At 41.9% G+C, this 22,381-nt stretch overlaps 1 protein-coding gene across 1 annotated transcript in view; it reads left to right on the forward strand.

The window, feature by feature from the left end:
- The window catches only part of LOC137371293 (mitochondrial intermediate peptidase-like), a 252,397-nt gene extending 230,750 nt beyond the window's left edge, over positions 1 to 21,647 (forward strand). The window contains exon 20 of the mRNA XM_068033632.1: positions 20,255 to 21,647. Coding sequence (XP_067889733.1) covers positions 20,255 to 20,352 — 98 coding nt within the window. The 3' untranslated portion in view covers positions 20,353 to 21,647. The remainder of the gene's footprint in view (positions 1 to 20,254) is intronic.
- Positions 21,648 to 22,381: the final 734 nt, after the last annotated feature.

Here is a 22,381-nt window from a genome sequence, read left to right on the forward strand (position 1 = left end):
CGTAACAGCGATGTGATAATGACCAGTTAATATTTTACAGGGATGTTAATTACGGGAGAAATATTGGCCAAGACACCAGGGATAATTTCCCCGCTCTTCAAAATAGTGCCATGGGATCTTTGACGTCCACCTGAGAGAATAAACAAGGCCTTGGTTTAACGTTTCATCCGAAAGATGGCACTTCTGACAGTGCAGGACTCCCTCAGTACTGTGCTAGTCAGTCACCTAGATTTTGTGTGCATTCTCTGGAGTGGGGCTTGAACTCACATACTTCTGACTCAGAGTCGAGAGTGTTACCAACTGAGCCATGGCTGGCACTATTGCTACTGATATCCCAAAGAAGTAGAGGCAAGGATGTGGTACAGGTCAACCTCACAGTCTGCACAGAATTAAAAAATCATAGAATGGTTTCAGCACAAAAGGGTGCCATTCGGCCCATTGTATCCATGCCGGATCTCTGCAAGAACAACTCACCACGTTCCACCCCCTTGCCTTTTCCCCATAGCCCTGCAAATATTTTTCTTTCCAGATACTTATCCAATTCTCTTTTGAAAGCCTTGATTAAAACTGCTTCCACCACACTCTCAGGCAGTGCATTCCAGATCCTAATCACTTGCTGTGTAAAAATATTCTTCCTCATGTCACCATTGATTCCTTTGCCAACCACCTTGAATCAGCATCCTCTAGTTCTCGACCCTTTTGTCAACAGGAACAGTTTCTCCCTATATACCCTGCCCAGAACCCTCATGGTTTTGAGCACCACTATCAAATCTCCTCTTAATTGTCTCTCCTCTAAGGAGAACAGTAGCTTCTCCATCTATCCACACAACCAATGCTCTTCATCCCTGGAACCATTCTTGTAAATCTTTTCTATACCCTTCCTAAAGTATGGTGCCCAGAATACTGCAGTTGAGGTCGAATCAGTGTTTTAAAGAAGTTCATCATAACTTTCTTCTTTGTACCCTATTTCTAAAGCCCAGGATTCTATATGCTTTATTAACCAACCGCTTTCTCGACCTGCCCTGCCACCTTCAATGATTTGTGCAGCTGTACCCCCAGATCCCTCTGCTCCTGCACCCCCTTTAGAATTGTATCCTTTATTTTATATTGCCTCTCCTTGTATTCCTACCAAAATGAATCACTTCACACATCTCTGCATTAAATTTTATCTGCCACCATACCTGCCAACTCCACCAGTCTGTCTATTTCTACTGAAGTCCATCACAATCCTCCTTACAGTTCACAATACTTCCAAGCTTTATGTTATCTGCAAAGTTTGAAATTGTGCCCTGCACACTCAAGTCTAGGTTATTCATATAGATCAAGAAAAGCAGTAGCCCGAACACTGATCCCTAGGGAAGCCCACTTCCTCCAGTCTAAAAAACAACCATTCATTACTGTTTCCTGCCACTCCGCCAACTTCGTATCCATGCTATCACTGTCCTTTTTATTACATGGGCTTTAATTTTGTTGACTCGCCTGCTATGTGGCACTTTATCAAACTCCACATCAATCACATTACCCTCATCAACCCTCTCTGTTATGTCATCAAAAATCTCAACCAAGTTAAACATGATTTGCCCTTAATAAATCCATGCTAGTTTCCTTACTTATTCCACATTTGTCCAAGTGATAATTTTTTCCCAAATTATAATTTCTAAAAGATTACCACCACCAAAATTCAACTTACTGGCCTAGTTGCTGGGTTTATCCATATGCCCTTTTTTGTACAAGCATGTAACATTTTGCAACTGTCCAGTCCTCTGACACCATCCCTGTATTGGAGGATTGAAAGATTATAGCCAGTGCCTCCACAATTTCCACCCTTACTTCCCTCAGCGTTGTCAGATACATCTCATCTGGTTCTGCTGACTTGTCAACTTTAAGTACAGCCAGTCTATCAAATAAAAAGCAGAGTATTACTTAAACGGACAACGACTGCAGAATTCCGAGGTGCAGAGCGATCTAGGGGTTCTAGTGCATGAGTCACAAAAAGTTTGTATGCAGGTACAGCAAGTAATAAAGAATGCTAATGGAATGCTATCCTTTATTACAAGAGGAATTGAAAATAAAAGGATGTGTTATGCTTCAGTTATACAGGGCATTGGTGAGATCACATCTTGAATACTGTGCGCAGTTTTGGTCTCCTTATTTAAGGAAGGATGGGAATGCGTTGGAGATGGTTCAGAGGAGATTTACTAGATTGATACCTGGAATGAGCGGGTTGTCTTATGAGGAAAGGTTGGACAGTCTGGGCTTATTTTCACTGGAGTTTGGAAGAGTGAGGGGAGACGTGATTGAAGTGTATAAGATCCTGAACGGTCTTGACAAGGTGGATGTGGAAAGGATGTTTCCTCTTGTGGGTGAGTCCAGAGCTAGGGGGCACAGTTTTAAATTAGGGGTCACCCATTTAGGACAGAGATGAGGAAAATAAGTGACAGCCATGCTCTGGTTCATTCCTCGGGGCAATGCTTCGACTAATCGGAGCCAAGCTGCCTGGTTTAAATTTCAAACAAATCTTGGCAGTTAACTGTCAGTCACCATAAACTGGTGCATTCTCCATGGCAATGCCTCTACCAATCAGAAGGCAGTTACCAACCAATCAGCACTCTCTTCTCATATGGTATAAATTTGTTGTTACCCTTACATTGGTATTCTTGCGAGTTGTCCTGATGAGTGCAAGACAAAAAGCTTCGACAAAATGTCTGTCTCTCAATTTTTAGCAATATGTTAATGCATTAGCAGCCTACATTGAGCCATATCCCTGACCCCACATTCCTCATTCTCCCTTTTTCGCCATTGAGTCCCCATTCCCTTATACCCACCCCCATAATCCCCCACCTACCAACTCCCATTCTCAACACTACCTCTCCTCTTGAGCCCACATCCTCTGGCTCCCATTTCTCAGTTTCCCTCAAGCCTCTGACCCTATTCCGCAGTCGTCTCCTCTGCCAAGCCTCCCTGTCTCCTGACCCTGTTCCCCAACTCTCTCCCTTTGGACCTGAGTCCCCTGTCTTACTCTCCTCATCCCTCAGTCTGCTGCTACTTTTTCCTGCTGCTCTGTCCCAATCTCCCCCACCGCTACCCATACACCTCCAACCAACTGGCCACTCCCACCACCCCCCCACCCCAGCTTTAGTCACCCTTTTCCTTCCCCTCCAAGCCTCAGCCTCCTATCCACTGCCCCATAATCCCTGTTCATCCTAGTCCTGTCCCCTCTCCTCTTGAATGGCAGCCATGCCTCATTAGTAGCACTTTCGCTTCTGAATCACAAGGCTCCAGATTCAAGACCCACTCCAGGACCTGAGCACAAAAATCAATGTTGACATCCCAGTACGGTACTGAGGGTGTGTTGCACTGTTGGGAGGTGCTTTCTTTCGGATGAAATGTTAAACTGAGGCCAGTCTGCTCTCTCAGATGGATGTAAATGATCCCATGGTGCTATTTTGAAGAAAAACAGGGGAATTAAACCCAGTGCCCTGCCCAACATTTATTCCTCAATCAACATCGCAAAAACAGATTATCTGGTCATTATCACATTGCTGTTTGTGGGAGCTTGCTGTGCATAAATTGGATGCTGCATTTCCTTCATTACTACCATGACTACACTTTACAAGTACTTCATTGGCTGTTAAGTTCTTAGAGACATCCAGTGGACAGGAAAGGCACTATATAATGCAAGTCTTTCCCCCTGTCCTCCTCCCCTGCTGTCCTACTCCTCCTTTCCAAATCTCCATCAGCCTATCTTCTATGTCTTTCCCCTCACCAGTCAGTCCTGTTTCTGGTCACTTCTTAGCAGGAGCCAGCTCTGCAGCGTAGTGGTGACATCACTGAGGCAAATCTTTCTCTGAGTTGGTGATGTCATTAAGCAGTGGGACTGTCACTGAGCTGGGAAATTTAAAGCATAGAGATCTCCCAGGCACAACATCAGTTTCCCTTTTTGGGAGACTCCCAGGCAATCTGCGAGGCTTAGAAATCCTACCTGCAACTGCTCACCACATCAAGTCAACATGTTTGACAGAAGCTCCTGGACTGACCCAGGAATTCAGCCTATTACACCTTCAGTAGACTGCAACAAATTTTTAGCAATTATGTCATAGAATGGTTACAGCACAGAAGAAGACCATTCAACTTGTCATGTCCTTGCCAGCTCTCTGCAAATGCAACTCACCTAGTCCCACTCTTTCCCCTCCCCCCACCCTCAAGACCTTAAACAGAGGGAATTTATTAAATAATTATCACCTATTGCCTGCTTAATTGCTGGAAATTTTTTGAAACTTTTAGTCAGCACCTCAGGAAGGGCCTTGGGGTCCACTTAGTGGTGACTTTGGGCTGGCTGTGCTTTCTGCCAGCGGATTTGGCTGGGCTGTGTTGATGCATTCTTACTGACATGGCCTGTCTACTTTGACTATAATCGACCTCATCCCCACAGTTTGGGACAGGGCCTGAATTAGTTGATTTATAGTCCTCGATGGTGGTCTAGAAGGCTGATTGGAATTTCAGGCCCCTAATGCTGAAACAACTTTGCTTTGTTTTATTGCAAAAATAATGTTTAGAATTGTTGAACCTGTTTTCTATTCTGTTGCTGTATAACTCTAGATAAATTATAGCTTTCAAGCAAAACTGAGTTAAATCTCTAAGGCTTTTGTAAATATAAGTGTGACCTTATCAATTGCCCAAGGACATTTACAGTGAGTTTCAGGTTTAGAGCGAGTGGTGACCCCTTTCTTGATCCCTAGATCATTTGTCATTATCGACTTAGATCAGAGACCTTAGTTGCCAAGAGTAACAAAGTGGAATATGGTGGCATTCACAACTGCCTGCTTACAGCAACAATCTTCCATCTCTAATAACTCTGCATAGCTTCAGTGGGCACAATTTGTAAACTTCTGGTTTTCTATAATTTTAATACAAAGTGTTCATACACTTAATCAGGTGGGTTAAGTTTTGCAGTTTTGTTATAACCTTTTATGTATATTTTATTACTAGATTTGTGAAATATTAGTCCACGTCAGTAGCATTATCATTTATAATAATCTTTTAAAAATATTTGCCACAGGTTCCATGGAAAAAAACTGGGCTAAGATAAATGCTTTCAAAAGATTGCGCCGTACAATTAAAGCTCATATTTAACTGGCTTTATATGATGTCCACCACAGTAGTTTTCAGTAAGGCCTACAATTTTATATCTAATCGTTTCTGTAAAACAAAACCTTAAAAGAACTGTACTGCGCTGTAATGTTCTATGTTCTACGTTTTAATTATACATTTTAAATGATCTTGTAAAAAATCACCACATAACAGTAAGTCTCCAGATCAGGCATCAAAATCTTGCAGGACTTTGAAACAAGGTGAATAGGAGACTGGATGAATTCATAAGCCCACTCAACTCTCCTTTCTGTCTTGAAGCTATTTGTAAAAATACCTCATTTGCATTGAGAAAAACTCGCATTAATTTAGCACCTTAACACATCTGCCAAAAACATGTCAAGGTGCTTCATGTATAATAAGTTACTTAGCAGACTGATTGTTGGTATTGATACAAATATGGCATTAATTTTGCACGCAAAATCCCACAAACAGCATTGAGATGATAGATCAGATTTACATGGTGTTTGTTAGAGCCATGGCCAGGGTATTGAGATAATTCCTTGATCCTTAGTAGTTGCTTGAAATCTCTGAAGTCCATTCAAAACAGTGGAACAAACAAACCTTGATTTAATGGTATCGTCCAAATGACAGAACCTCGAACATGACTGCACCAAATTGTCATACGAGCTGATAAATGGCATCTCATCATTGCAAACACCCTAGTGTATCAGAGCTTGGGATGTATTTTTAAATCACTGCTTGCAGGAGAGTCTGTGATCAGTATGAATGTGCTGGTATACCATCAGTACCTTGGTGCTTTTAAAATTATCCTTGATATCCTAGCATTTAAAAGGTGTCGCAATTACAAGATAGGTGAGGACAAAATGTTCCTTTTACCCAGTTGATCTCAGTCTTCATTAGTATCGGTTCTATCATCGAGTTGTTTCTTGAATTGGTCCAGTGTCCTGATTTTCACCATTCTCTCTGGCCACTTCAGCTTTTGAAGACCTGCTGTATAAATAAATAAATACATTTACCAAAACACAGTATTGTGTGTTTTGGGTACGTCATTTTTGCTATGTTTATTGCTGGGTTAGTTTTTAGACATGGTGAGAGATGAATCAACTAACATTCCTAACTTTCTTTACTTCCCTTTTGACAAGTTCAACCCCATCCGAGGAGTGCATGTACCTCCTATTTTTAATGCTCAGTCTTTTGGATTTGTCTGTATTGAACTTACGTTGTTATGATCAGTCCAGATGCAAGCCTCATCAAGATCGCTCTAAGATTTTGGCTGCCTCCTCAGAGTCCACTATTTCTCCTAGCTTGCAAATTAAATTACTTTGCATTCTAACTGCAATTCTAGTTAATTTATGTGTACCAGAAACTGGAGGAATCCCAACTTGGATCCCTGATTCACCCCATGCAATACATCCACACCTTGTGACCTAACTCTCCTTATGACTGTTTCTTCTGCTTTCTTTCTTTTAGCTAGTTATTAATCCATATCCATGTTTACCACTGATAACCACCAACTTCAGTTTCCTCAGTGAAAGAGGTTTTACAAAAATTGTTGTATTTTTAATATTTACCTTGTGACATAGATCATTTTAGGTTCATTCAGTCTCCTATTTTAAAGCAAAGTTTTAAATTTATGCTGTAACCAGACAGGCAGTGAGAGATACTTATGCCTCTTACTCCAGAAATTCACAATAAGGAACAGAGAAGTAGTGGTAAAGATCTGAATTGAAGGTTGCAGAAAGATCTAAGCTTCTAGACCTATACAATACAAAAAAAAAGACAGAATATCCTCATTTAAAAAAAATCTGCTTTGATCACTGATTTCTGTTGTCTGAATTTTGACTTCATGCAAAGATAGTTATCTGTTGTTTTCCATGTCAAGTACAATTACTGGTATTGAAAATGTGCTTTACATCCAGTTCAGTGTTGCAAAGGCCAACATGTATATATTTATTGTGCATTTATCAGTTGATCCAAATTATTAAATCTACTTTCCCATATAAATGCTAAACTGTTGAAGCTGCAGCAAGTTTAAATGTAAATGGTTGACTATTTAATTGGGCTGACTGCTGCACTTCAAAGATGAGAAAGTTAGCTCCAGGCAAGGGCGAGTCCATCTTGCTATGAGAACCAAGACTCTGATCGAATAAAGATGCAATTCAAAATGAGCCACAGTAGTCCCAATTCTTGTAATTGCTATGTTGGATCAGTTACCGCAAAAGCTGCCTTTATAATTCACTGAGAAAAGAAACATCTGAAAAAAGTCATGGTGTCTGGTTGAAATAACACATTATGGAAACTGTTTCACTTGTGGAGTTGGATAATTGCTAACTAACTCCCACAATAACTTTAAAGACTTCCCTGCTGTGTTTGAGGTACGCTGTTAGTTGTGGTTAGAGAAGAGGAAACTCAATATTATTATACTGGCAAGTTTACAAATGCAAACTATTCACTTCAAAAGCTGACCACTGACAAACCACATTATCATAGAGCTTTGTTCTTATGGAATGACACTAGTTTTCCATATAGGGCCATCAGGGAACTCCTCTTTGCTGACGATGCTGCTTTAACATCTCACGCTGAAGAGTGTCTGCAGGGTCTCATCAACAGGTTTGCGGCTGCCTGCAATGAATTTGGCCTAACCATCAGCCTCAAGAAAACGAACATCATGGGGCAGGACAACAGAAATACTCCATCCATCAATATTGGCGACCACGCTCTGGAAGTGGTTCAAGAGTTCACCTACCTAGGCTCAACTATCACCAGTAACCTGTCTCTAGATGCAGAATTCAACAAGCGCATGGGAAAGGCTTCCACTGCTATGTCCAGACTGGCTAAGAGAGTGTGGGAAAATGGCGCACTGACACGGAACACAAAAATCCGAGTGTATCAAGCCTGTGTCCTCAGTACCTTGCTCTACGGCAGCGAGGCCTGGACAACGTATGTCAGCCAAGAGCGACGTCTCAATTCATTCCATCTTCGCTGCCTCATGAGAATACTTGGCATCAGGTGGCAGGACCGTATCTCCAACGCAGAAGTCCTCGAGGCGGCCAACATCCCCAGCTTATACACACTACTGAGTCAGCGGCACTTGAGAGATGGCTTGGCCATGTGAGCCGCATGGAAGATGGCAGGATCCCCAAAGACACATTGTACAGCGAGCTCGCCACTGGTATCAGACCCACCGGCTGTCCATGTCTCCGCTTTAAAGACGTCTGCAAACGCAACATGAAGTCCTGTGACATTGATCACAAGTCGTGGGAGTCAGTTGCCAGCGTTCACCAGAGCTGGCGGGCAGCCATAAAGGCGGGGCTAAAGTGTGGCGAGTCGAAGAGACTTAGCAGTTGGCAGGAAAAAAGACAGAAGCGCAAGGGGAGCGCCAGCTGTGTAACAGCCCCAACGAACAAATTTTTCTGCAGCACCTGTGGAAGAGCCTGTCACTCTAGAATTGGCCTTTATAGCCACTCCAGGCGCTGCTCCACACACTACTGACCACCTCCAGGCACTTACCCATTGTCTCTCGAGATAAGGAGGCCAAAGAAGATATCCGAGCTAGGGATTAATTTAAATTTGAATGCATAATGTTATCTATTCAGAGTATTGACGTTATGGATTAAGCTATTGTGCAATCTCTGAAATGATGAGCCTCAGTAGTTAGGGTGGGATTTGCGATTGATGTTTGGTAATGTGATTGGTAAACTTGTACAGCAATAACTTGCATTTATACAGCACCTTTAATGTAGTAAAACACCCCAATGTGCTGAGATAACATCTAACCTGTAAGCAAGGATATTGGTCACGGCGAAAGACATCAGGCAGTCAGCCGTGGATTTTCAATCTGGTGTGCTTGATTTATAAGTGTAAATCTGGCAGACTGACTTGGAAATATGGGCAAAGTCTGTCATATTGCTTACTTCACACCACCTGCAGTTTGCAGTGGATTGGAAATGTTGGCTGTGGAATCAGAGGTGGAAATTTAAATATTCATTTGTGGCACAGCATTTCCCAACATTTTGGTATGTAGGCCATCAGTTTTAAGTGACACGAATCTAAAATGTGTCTTAAGGTTTGTTAGGAATTCTGCTGTTGATAAACTTGATTTCAAGAGCAAAGTAAATAAACTGATTCTGCAGGTTAATGTGAACCCCCTTCTCAAATGTATCAATCAAATCCCCTTTTTAAAGCATCAATTGATCCGTATTCAGCTTCTTTGGGAGTCTGTTTGACATGAACACTGCTTGGAGTTTGGAATATTTTTCCTGATCTCAAATCTCAGGTTTATGAATGTTGTACTTTTTCGTGTCCTATGCTTGCTATTCAAGTTAAGTAGCTTTTTAATTTTGGCCTTACTGATATTTTTAATTATTTTAAAGACCAATGTCAAGTTTCTCCTCAGTGTTTCTTTCTTTTGAAAATAAGTTTAATTTCTTGAGCAAGTTTTTCATAACTTAGTACTGCTGCATTGTATCACCCTGATTATTCTTCTGAAGTCATTCTAATGAAGTAAGTTGACCAGATCAAAACTGCCTACTGTACTCAGGAATTGGTCTCGCCATTGATATGTACAGTTAGGATATAATCTTTGCCTAATGGCTTTTTGTGATAGTAAGATTTTCTTTTAACAAGATTTGGGAATTTTAACTCTCCTTGATCAATGGAAAAGAGGCAGGCGAGTAGTTAAAATGGAGTAGTTTCCACTCTGTTCCCACTGATCTGCGATTTTGGTGGCGGACAAGGTTCCCGCTGGATTCTGACAGCAGCCTCATTAGTAAATGCAAATCAGGGTCATGTGCTGTACATGGGATCCCAATGGTATTTTAATCTGCTCCTGAGCAGGGCGTCAAATAAAGCTGTTGGGGAACCAGTGAGGTCACTGAAGGTTAAGGTAAATTTAAAGAAAAATTCTTGGGACAGGAGGGGCAGGAAAGTTCTGGGATTCTGCTCCAAACTTGTGTCTATACCTCCAGCTGTGAGACAGTTGCAACACATAGGCATACATCTGGGCTGCCTGGCCTTCGTCCTCCCCCTCCGGCCAGCTGTCACTTTCAGCCAGAAATGGCCAAGGGACCTGACAGTGGCATTGAAAATCTGCCTCAAACTCAAACATCAAGGTGGGAATGCCATCTGCTCCCATAAGCTTCCCAGGATTGAAATCTGCCCTTTACATTTTTCTCCCAACTTAATATTACTCAACCAGCATTCAGTGATATACTCACTGTCATGCTGGGCCCCCACCTGCCAAGAATGAGACCTATAAATTTCACCATATGGACCTTAAATTTCAAATTGTTGCTGGGAAGAAGCATTAGGCCTGTTACAAGGACTGCCAGACACTTAGCTGGAGGACATTTGCATACCAATAGGGACAAGAGAGGTTACTTCCCTTATCCACTTACCCTAAAATGGACTTTGATCACCAGGTATTGTGTGTAAGAAGACATAGGAAGATAGGAACAGGAGTAGGCTATTCAGCCCCTCGAGCCTGTCCTGCCATTCAATGAGATCATGGCTGATCCATGGCCTAACTCCATATACCTGCCTTTAGCCCATATCCCTTAATATCTTTGCTTAACAAAAATCTATCTATCTCAGATTTAAAATTAACAACCTTTCTAGCTTCAACTGCTGTTTGTGGGAGAGAGTTCCAAACCTCTACCACCCTTTGCGTGAAGGAGTGCTTCCTAACATCTCTCCTGAACGTTCTGGTCCTAATTTTTAGACTATGCCCCCTAGTTTTAGAATCTCCAAACAGTGGAAATAGTTTATCTAGCCTGTCTTTTCCTGTTAATATCTTGAAGACTTCAATCAGATCACCCCTTAACCTTCTAAATTCTAGCGAAAACAGGCCTAATTTGTGTAATCTCTCCTCGTAACTTATCCCCTGTAGTCCAGGTATCATTCTTGTAAACCTACGTTGCACTCTCTCCAAGGCCAATATATCCTTCCTAAGGTGTGGTGCTCAGAACTGCTCACAGTACTCCAAGTGGGGTCTAACCAGGGTTTTGTACAGCTGCAGCATAACCTCTGTGTCTTTATACTCCAATCCTCTAGATATAAAGGCCAGCATTCCATTAACCTTTTTGATTATTTTCTGCACTTGCTGGTGGTATTTTAAAGATCTGTGCACCTGAACCCCCAAGTATCTTTGGACATCCACTGTACTTAACCTCTTCCCATTTAGAAAGTACCCTGCTCTATCCATTTTTGGTCCAAAATGGATAATCTCACACTTGCCCGCATTGCAATCCATCTGCCACAGTTTTGCCCACTCGCCTAGTCTGTCAATATCTCTTTGCAATTTTATGCTGTCATCTAGACTGTCTACAATGCTGCCTAACTTTGTATCATCAGCAAATTTGGATATATGACTTACGATGCCATCATCCAAGTCGTTAATGAATAATGTGAATAATTGAGGCCCCAACACAGAGATCCCTGTGGGACACCACTAATTACATCCTGCCAATTGGAGTACTTACCCATTATACCCACTCTCTGTCACCTACCACTCAACCAACTTTCTAACCATGTCAATAATTTGCCCTCAACTCCATGGGCTTCTACCTTAGTTAACAGTCTCTTATGTGGGACTTTATCAAAAGACTTCTGGAAGTCCATATAAATAACATCCATGGACACTCCCCTGTCCACTACCTTAGTGACCTCTTCAAAAAATTCAATGAGATTTGTCAGGCATGACCTTCCCGTCATGAATCCATGCTGGCTGTCCCTGATTAACTGAAATTTTTCTAGGTGTTTAGTCACCCTATCCTTAATTATAGACTCCAGCAACTTCCCCACCACAGATGTCAGGCTAACTGGTCTGTAATTTCCTTGGTGTTCCCCCTTTCACCCTTCTTAAAAAGTGGAGTGACATGTGCAACTTTCCAATCCAGAGGGACCACTCCTGAATCTAGGGAACTCTTGAAAGACTATGGTTAGGGCATCTACAATGTGCTCCCCTACTTCCTTTAACACCCTTGGATGGAAACCTGCTAATATTTGAGATCATCCGTGCAGGTGTGGGCTGACAACACAAAACTGCTTTTATGTTGGCATTAAATTGACCATTATTCAGTTGACTGGTATGAAAAATGCAAAACTTCTATTGCTAAAGAAGGATTGCATAGTGGATGTAGCTAAGTCCTGATAAGAGAAAATTTCTGCTTTTCATTTTAGTAGCAAAATCATAAGCACATTCTTTGTAGACACCTTTATGATTTTGCTGCAACAGCAAAAATCTGTCCTCATTGTTATTATAGATTGAACAGAACTTTACTCTTTTTTTTTTTTGGCATATATGAGGAAGCAGACTGTTTGATCTCATGGCTGCAGTAAATATAACAGCTTTGGGCCAGGAGGAACATGCCCCTCATGAAGACTACCCAATTTCATATCCATTCATTTTAAATGGGCAGAAAATTGGCTGTGGATTTTTTATTATTTATTCAGTGGTTGTGGGCATCGCTGGCAACGCTAGCTTTATTACCCATCCTTAGTTGCCCTTGAGAAGGTGATGGTGAGCTGTCGCCTTGATGAGGTGACCACTGACGAACCTCAAGAATACGGAATTCGCCGCCAACCCTCACACGCACATGCATTTGTGCACTTTTTTCATTGAAATAAATTCATAACTATTGATTTGAACCTTTTGCTCAATGGAGTGAGAATACTATACGTAATAAAGCCAGTGTCTTAGAGCGAGTTAAACTTCGAATCATGGAAAGTTTACAGCACAGAAAGAGGCTCCTTGGCCTATTGCATCTGTGCCAGCCAGAAAAAAAAGCCACCCAGCCTAATCCTACTTTTCAGCATTTGATCTGTAACCATGCACATTACGGCACTTCAGGTACACATCCTCGCACCATTCGAATGAGATGAGGTTTTCTGCCTCTACCACCCTTTCAGGCAGTGAGTTCCAGACTCCCACCACCCTCTGGGTGAAAAAACAGTTCCTCCTTATCCTTCTAATCCTGCCAGCAATCACTTTAAATCTATGTCCCTAGTCACTGTTTGATGGAGCTGCACTTGCCTGGATGGCTCGAAACCATTCAGGTAAAGTAGTCTGCTTGGTTGGCACCCCATCCACCACCTTCAACACTTCACCACTGACACACGGTGGCAGCAGTGTGTACCATCTACAAGATGCATTACAGCAACTCACCAAAACTTCTTCAACAGCACCTTCCAAACCCGTGACCTCTACCACCTAAAAGGACTAGGGCAGCAGATGTATGGGAGCACAACTACCTGCAAGTTCCCCTCCAAGCCACGCACCACCCTGACTTGGAACTATATCACTGTTCCTTCACTGTTGCTGGGTCAAAATTCTGGAATTCCCTTCCTAACAGCACTGTGGGTGTACTGACACCCCAAGGACTGCAGTGGTTCAAGAAGGGAGCTCATCACCACCTTCTCGAGGGCAATTAGGAATGGGCAATAAATTCTGGCCTAGCCAGCGGCACCCACATCCCATGAATGAACAAATAAAAAAAATCACTGACCCTTCTGCTTAAGTAAATAGACCATTCCCATTCACTCTATCCAAGCCCCTCACAATTCTGTGCATCGCAATCAGATCTCCCCTCAGCCTCCTCTGTTCCAAGGAGAACAGCCCCAGACTACCCAATCTTTCCTCATAGCTGCAAGTTTCCAGTCCTGGCAACATCCTTGTAAGTCTCTTTTGTACCCTCTAGTGCAATTACATTCTTTCTGTAATGAGGTGACCAGAACAGCACAAAGTACTCAAGTTGTGGCCTAACTAATGTACTTTTATATTCTATGCCACGGCTCACAAAGGAGAGATTCCATAACCCTTCTTAACCAGCTTATCAACCTGTCCTGCTACCTTCAGGGATCCATGGATGTACACTACAAGGTCTCTCCCTTCCTCTGCACCTCTCATTTATTGTGTATTCCTTTGCCTTGTTTGACGTCCCTAAATGCATCACATCACACTTCTTTGGGTTAAATTTCATTTGCCACTTTTCAGGATGGTGTGTAGCTTGGAGGGGAATTTATCAAGTGATGTTGTTTCCATGTAACTGCTGCCCTTGTCCTTGTAGGCAGTAGAATTCACATGTTTGGGATGCTGTTGAAGAAACCTTGGTGAGTTGCTGCAGTACATCTTGTAGATGGTAACGCTGCAGCCGCAGTGGCGGAAGAAGTGAAAGTTTAAGGTGGTGGATGAGGTGCCAATCAAGCTAACAGTTTTGTAGTATTGAGCTTCTTGAGTGTTGTTGAAGCTGCCCTCATCCAGGCAAGTAGAAAATATTCCATCACATTCCTGACTTGTGCCTTGTAGGTGGTGGAAAGGATTTAGGCAGGCAGGAGGTGAGTCGCTTTGGAGATTCAGGAGGTGAGTCACTTGCCATTGAATACCCAGCCTCTGACCTGCTCTTGCAGACATAATACTTATGTGGCTGGTTCAGTTAAGTTTCTAGTCATAGAATCGTAGAAAGTTTAAGGCACAGGAAGAGGCCACTTGGCCCATCGTGTCTGTGCCAGCCGAAAAACGATCCCCTTATTCGAATCCCACCTTCTAGCATTTGGTCCGTAGCCCTGCAGATTACAGCACTTGAGGTGCATATCCAGACTCCTTTTGAATGAGTTGAGGGTCTCTGCCTCAACTGCTCTTTCATGCAGTGAGTTCCAGACCTCTACCAATCACTTTAAATCTATGCACCCTCGTCACTGACCTCTTTGCTAAGGTGAATAGACCCTTCACTTCCATTCTATCCAGGCCCCTCACAATTTTGTACATCACAATCAGATCTGCCCTCTGCCTTCTCTGTTCCAAGGAGAACAACCCCAGCCTATCCAATCTTTCCTCATAGCTGCATTTTTCCAGTCCTGGCAACATCCTTGTAAATTTCCCCTGTACCCTCTCTAGTGCGATTACATCCTTTCTGTAATGAGCTGACCAGAACTGCACACAATACTCAAGTTGTGGCCTAACCAATGAGTTATACAGTTCCAGCATAACCTCCCTGCTTCTATACCTCGGCTAATAAAGGAAAGAATTCCATCTGCCGCCTTAACCACCTTATCAACCTGTCCTACTACCTTCAGGGATCTGTGGACATTCACTCCAAGATCCCTCACTTCCTCTACACTTCCCAGTATTTTCCCTTTTATTGTGTATTTCTTTGCCTTGTTTGACTTCCCCAAGTGCATCACCTCTCACTTTTCCAGGTTGAATTCCATTTCCCACTTTTCTGCCCATCTGACCTGACCATCAATATCTTTCTGCAGCCTACAGCTATCCTCCTCGCTATCTACCACACGGCCAATCTTTGTGTCGTCTGTAGACTTCTTGATCATGCCCCCTACATTTACGTCCAATTCGCTACTATATACCACAAAAAGCAGGGGACCCAGTATTGAGCCCTGTGGAACGTCACTGGAAACAGCCTCCAGTTGCAAAAACACCTGTCAACAGTTACCCTTTGTTTCCTGCCACTGATCCAATTTTGTATCTACCTTGCTGCATTTCCCTGGATCCCATGGGATTTTTTTTAACCAGTCTGCCATGCGGGACTTTGTCAAAAGCCTTGCTAAAATCCATGTAGGCCACATCAACTGCATTACCCTCATCTATCTTGTTACTTCTTCAAAAAATTCGATCAAGTTGGTCAAACAAGATCTTCTCTTAACAAATCTATGCTGACTATCCTTAATTAACCTGTCCCTTTCTAAGTGACAGTTTATCCTGTCCCTCAGAATTGATTCCAATAATTTGGCCACTACTGAGGTTAGACTGACTGGCCTGTAATTATTCGGTCTATCCTTCGCTGCCTTTTTAAACAGAGGTACAATGTTAGCAGTTCTCCAAGCCTCCGGCACCACACCTGAGGACTGGAAAATGATGGTCAGACCTTCTGCTATTTCCTCTTTTGTTTCTTTTAACCACTTATGGTACATTTTATCTGGCCCTGGTGATTTATCGACTTTCAAGGATGCTAATCCCATTAATGCTTCCTCTCTCCCTATGTTTATCACATCCGATACTTTCCACTCCTCCTCCTTAACTACAATATCTGCATCGTCCCCCTCTTTTGTGAAGACAGACGCAAAGTATTCATTAAGAACCAATCCAACATCTTCTGCACCTAACATGGGTTACCTTTTTGGTCTTTTATGGCCCTACTCTCTCCTTAGTTATCCCCTTATTCTTAATGTATTGATAAAACATCTTTGGATTCACTTTGATTTTGCTTGCCAATATTCTTTCATGCCCTCTCTTTGTTTTCCTAATTTCCTTTTTGATTTCACCCCTCCACTTTCTATACTCCTCTCAGCTTTCTGTAGTATTGAGTTCTCATTGTTGAACATAAGCTTTCTTTTTCTGCCTTATCCTTACCTTGTGGGCTCCTTGAAATCTATAGGGCTCTAGATTTGGTCACTTCACCCTTTTTCTTTGTGGGATCATGTTTACCCTGAACCCCTTGAAACTCCCCTTTGAATTCCTCCCACTGTTCTGATGCTGATTTACCTTCAAGTAGCTGTTGCCAGTCCACTTTTGCTAAATCACTCCTCAGTTTAGTAAAATTGGCCTTGCCCCATTTGAGAACTCTAACTCCTGTTCTATCTCTGTCCTTTTCCATAACTATGTTAAAACTGACTGAATTATGATCATGACCACCCAAATGCTCTTCCACTGCCATCCCTTCCACCTGCTCATCATCTTTTCCTAAAACTAAGTCTAAAACTGCGCCCTCTCTTGTTGAACTTGCTATATACTGGGCAAAAAAGTTCTCCTGAATGCACCTCAAGAATTCTGCTCCCTCAATTCTTTTCACACTGAAACTATCCCAGTTAATTATTGGGGTAGTCAAAATCCCCTTCTATCACTGCCCTATTGTTCTTGCACTTCTTTAAATAAATAAATATCTGCTCTTCTATCTCCCTCTGACTCTTTCAGGGTCTATAGTACACTCCCAGCAGTGTGATTGCCCTTTTTTTGTTCCTTAGCTCAATCCATATGGCCTAATTTGATGAACCTTTCAACATATCATCCCTCCTCAAAGCTGTAATAGTCTCCTTGGCCAAAATTGCCACTCCCTCTCCTTTCTTATTCCCCTCCCCCCATTGCATCTGAAAACCCTGTAACCAAGAACATTGAGCTGCCATTCCTGTCCCTCCTTAAGCCATGTTTCTGTAATAGCTATGATGTCATACTGCCACATGTCTATCTGTGTCCTCAGCTCATCTGCTTTATTTGCTATACTCCGGGCATTGAAATAGATACCTTTTAGCACTGCCAAACTCTTTTTAAATTTTCTAACTTTTGTTTCCTCTGTCTTCCAGATTCATCCATTAACTTGCTGCCTTCCATTTTCATTTCTGATTTTGTCCCAACTGATTCTACCCTCAGGTCTCCATCCCCCTGCCAAACTAGTTTAAACCCTCCCCAACAGCACCAGCAAAATGTCCTGCAAGGAACTCAGTCCCGGCTCTGTTCAGGTCCCATCTCCCCCAGAGCCTGTCCCAGGAATCTAAAGCCTTCCCTCCTGCATCATCTTTCCAGCCACGCATTCATCTGTCTTATCCTTCTATTTCTATACTCATTTGCGCGTGGCACTGGGAGTAATCTGGAGATTACTACTTTTGAGATCCTGCTTGCTAATTTCTTGCCTAACTCCCTGAATTCTGACTGTCAGACCACATCCCTCTTTCTGCCTATGTCGTTGGTTCCGATGCGGACCACGACTGCTGGCTGTTCACCCTCCCTCTTCAGGATGCTCTGCAGCCTTCAGTGACATCCTTGACCCTGTCACCTGGGACGCAACACAGCATCCTGGATTCATGTCTGCGGCCACAGAAACGCACATATGTTCCTTTGATTATTGAATCACTATTACTATGGCTCTTCCAGTCCCCTGTACCCCCCTGTGCAGCTGAGCCACCTGTGGTGCCATGGATTTGGCTCTGGCTGCACTCTGCAGGTAAAACATCACTTTCCTCCATATTCAGAACTGAATACCTGTTGGAGAGTGAGATGCACTCAGGGGTCTCCTGCACTACCTGCCTGATTCTTTTTGACTGCCTGGTGGTCGCTCATTCCCTCTCTCCCTGCATACTCTTAAGCTGTGAGGTGACCACATCTATAAATGTGCTATCCATGTAGCTCTCATCCTCATGAATGCACCGTAGTATCGCCAGCTGATGCTCAAGTTCCAAAAGCCGGAGCTCAAGCTGCTGCAATTGACAACACTTCCTTCACAAATGGTTCTCCTTGATATGGGAAGTGTCCTGGAGCTCCAACATAGCACAGGAGGTGCGCTCTCAAGGTTGAAGCACCACTGCCATTCCTTTATTTATTAGTTGACCCTTTGTTACCTCTTTAAAAAAAACCTTACCAATACTACAACACCTTAGAATTATTAATAAAACCTTATTGGTACTGATAAATCCTACTAAAAATCTATACAGTTCACTAGTTAAAATAAACCTTACTCAAAAAAATTACTCACCAGCTACTTACTTGTTCAAAAGTTATACTTTTCTTGTTTACACAGATATGTAGACCTTCCTACTGGTAATCGAGCTTACCAATGCTAATAAAGCTTGCCAGTTCTAATAAACCTTACTACTATTAGTAAACCTTACAAATACTGATAAACCCTAATCATACTTAATACAGCTTATTGTATTAAGTTGTCCGAATTTGCTGGTCAAAGGTGACCCCCAGGATATTGATGGTGGGGGAATTTGACGATAGTATTGTCAGAGAATATCAAGGAAAAATGGTTAGACTTCCTTTTTGAAGATGGTCATTGTCTGGCACTTGTGCTCCTTTGTGCCTTATTTTCCTGTGTTCTCTGCGCCCAGGAGATCGAATAGCTCCATGCATTTAACCTTTAGTTCTTCCTACAGGCACTCAAATGGAAAAGTATTGGCAACTGAGATACATAATATTGGTGAGCACAAAAACCTGGAATCAATAGAAAAAAAAATTAGCTTAGAGAGGAGCATTATCTTCCTGAAGAAGCAGTTTCTAACAGAAATTATATATTGCTCTTTTCTCTCCCAGAACTGAAGTTTAACACAATATTCTGAGCTGGTTGATACTTCTAAAATTGACCCATTACCATTGTAACAAATGCTTCAACTGAAGTTTTAGAAAGCTAAAGCCGTACATCTTTTTAAAGCCATTAACCATTTATGTTTGAAGACTTTGGTTTGACCATAATGATTGGGGTGAAAATATAGTTCAAGTTTTCTGTTTCACCAAGTACTACAGTGTTTATTTAATTAGGCAGTATATTAATCAACAGACTATAAACATGTTGGCAAGTCAAGGCTTCATATTATAAATGTAAATTCCCTGAAAGCTTTTAAAGTAAACAATGATGGATTTAGCTGCTGATAATAAGTATTTGACATGTTTTCTAATTGTTTGCTATTATGTTTCATATAAAGTGGATAATGAACAGCACAAAATGAAACTGTTTGTCTTTTTTTAGTATGTGATAAATCTATCATGGATATTTCCGGTTGAATGGCTCACTTAATGCAAACTGCATGGAATGAGGTATCAATAGTGTATCAGAATGACCTGACCATATTGACCTTCCAGCAGTGCAAACAATCTAGATACACATTTGGACAGGGCTTGTTTATGTTGCCGCCTTAGCACTTTTGAAAAGGGCTTGCGAACAATAAAAATGAGATTTAAAGAAGTGTTGTGTTTCAATATAAGTCTAGGGAAAATACTTGCTATTCAAAGTACTGTCCAATTTTAGAGTGAACAAATTGTGTACAGAATTTTTTGTCACTTACCTGTGCAGGAATTTGATTTTATGGGTGGAACGTTTTGAGTAGAATTTGATCTTCTCTGATCTTACATACGTTCCATTATTCTAATTTCAGATTTAAATATAGTAACTCAGGTAGTCATTCTTTATTCCATATAACCAGATCTTGGAAATGTCAAAAGAACCATACAAGCTGTTCCAGAAGGGACAAACGTTTCATGCGAACAGGAAAGTGATTAATCAGGCATGAAATTTCACTTGAGAAATAGTACAGAGTACAACTGAAGTTGATCTTCAAAGAAAATGATTTATATTAGAGATTATTTTAATAGTATTGTGAACAAAGTTTGAGTAAATCTGTAATTATAATCTTTTATTTGCAGACATGCTTCAGAAGAAACCTTCAATGGATGACTTTGTTGATGCCTTGGTGTCAGATCTGGATTTAAACTTTGAAGCATTCTTATCGGACTCTGAGTAATTAAAAAAAAATCCACAGGATGTTTGTATTACATCAGCATCCATGGAATAACGTGAGGAGTTTATACGTGTGTGTGTGTATATATGTGTATATATAATGATTTAGAAACATAATTTCAATACCATTAACGTATTTTGAATTTTGATTGGAACCTAATTTAACTTTTTTAGTTTCATTAAAGTATGTGTTACTTTTTGGAATACCAGTTTCTTATTTTTGTGGATTGTAAAAGGTTGAAGAGTGTTTTTGATTTGGCTGAATTTTATTTTTTTCAAGCAAGAGAACTTACATTCTGGACAGAGAGTTGTGTTATTACTTTTTGCAGATTAAACTTAGCTTGCCTGTTCACATATGGGATCAAGTTGTTCTAGTTATATTCATTGTTTACTGTAATGATGTTGAATATGGCATGATTTCTTGTACAGCACACATTGTCTACAGGAGTGTCCAGGTTTTTGTCATTGTAGGCCATTGGAGTCTCAAGGTCACTTTGCCATATATATCAAACTGGATGCTAACAGATGTTCTAATTTAGGATTTATTCACCAATGATGCTAAAACAGCCCCTTCCAAAGCTTCAAGCCCACAAAATGTAAAGAGGATTAATGAGCAGAAAATGTGAGCACTAATTGAAGTTAAGTTGTCTCAGCTTTGTAGGCCAGATTACAAAGGGACATAAGAAATAGGAGCAGATGTAAGCCATTTGGCCCCTCAAGTCTGCTCCACCATTCAATAAGATCATAGCTAATTTGCTTGTGGCCTTAACTCCACTTCCCTGTCTGCCCACCATAACCCTTGTAGATCAAAAATCTGTCTAGCTCAGCCTTGAATTTATTCAATGATCCAACCTCTACTGCTCTCTGGGAAGAGAATTCCAAAGATTAACAACCTTCTGAGAGAAGAAATTCCTCCTCATCCCTGGCTTAATCTCATCCCCTTATTTTGAAACTGTGCCCCCTAGTTCTAGATTCCCTCATGAGGGGACTGATGTGAACAGTGAGCTACAGCTTGGGCATCCCACATTGTTCACTTCTCCCTAATAAAAGAAATTGTATAAAACACACTATATAATCATTTTCTCTGAGTTACAATTACAGATTTGAAGAGTTGTCCAGTTTAACAACTACTGATAGACAGAATGAGCATCATACAATACATAGTGCTTCTATAAGTTCATTATTTGAAAACTGTAAGCTTTTGAATTTGGATGTATAGTTTTGTACTCTATCCAGAGGTAGCAGCAAATTGGAAATGTATTTTCTTTAATGATTTTGAACTAATTGCATGCATTTTATACTTTTTAATTTTTCAAAATAGTAAATTACTATCTTTTTATATATGTAATCCATTGGCTGTTTGTACTTGTATGGTATTTCATCATCAAGCCTAGCTGCTGCTTATGCATATTACAGTGACAAACTGAGTGAATAATGCTACCATATTACTTTGCCACTCTATCTTAAGTTATCTGTTGTCAATAACAAAGTGACTCCTGACAACACAGCCCAGCGCCGATGTCATCAGAGCGCTCCCAGCTTTGCACATGCGCAGAACGGACCCTTGCTGTCAGTATGGTGCAGCACATGTGCAGCCTACACCCAGCTTGCCAGGATTAAGTCATGAATGTGCGTGAAAACGGCAGCGCGTACTGCAACGTCTGCTGGCTCCCCGCCTCACCACTTCTCCCCCCTCAGCCACCTGATTCCTGCTTCACTCGCCCCCACCTGTTGGCCATTCACTTCCCACTTAACCACCGCCCCCCAACCCCCACCACCTGTCAACCACTGGCTCCCTGTCTCGCCATTTCTCCTCCTTCAGCCGCTCGCTCGCCATTTCATCCGCCCCACCTACCTGTGGACCACTCGCTCCCAGCCTCGCCTTTTCCTCCCCTGTGCCTCTGCTTGCTGCTCCCTCGCACTTCTGCTTCCCGCTACCTCCCTCCCGCTTCTGCTGTCCGCTCCCTCCCATGATTGCCGCCTTTCTTCCCCACACAGGGGAAGTGGTGGGGGGGAAAGAGAGTGACAGGATA

Source organism: Heterodontus francisci, chromosome 6, assembly GCF_036365525.1.
Source record: "Heterodontus francisci isolate sHetFra1 chromosome 6, sHetFra1.hap1, whole genome shotgun sequence".
In the NCBI taxonomy this organism is placed as follows: domain Eukaryota; kingdom Metazoa; phylum Chordata; class Chondrichthyes; order Heterodontiformes; family Heterodontidae; genus Heterodontus; species Heterodontus francisci.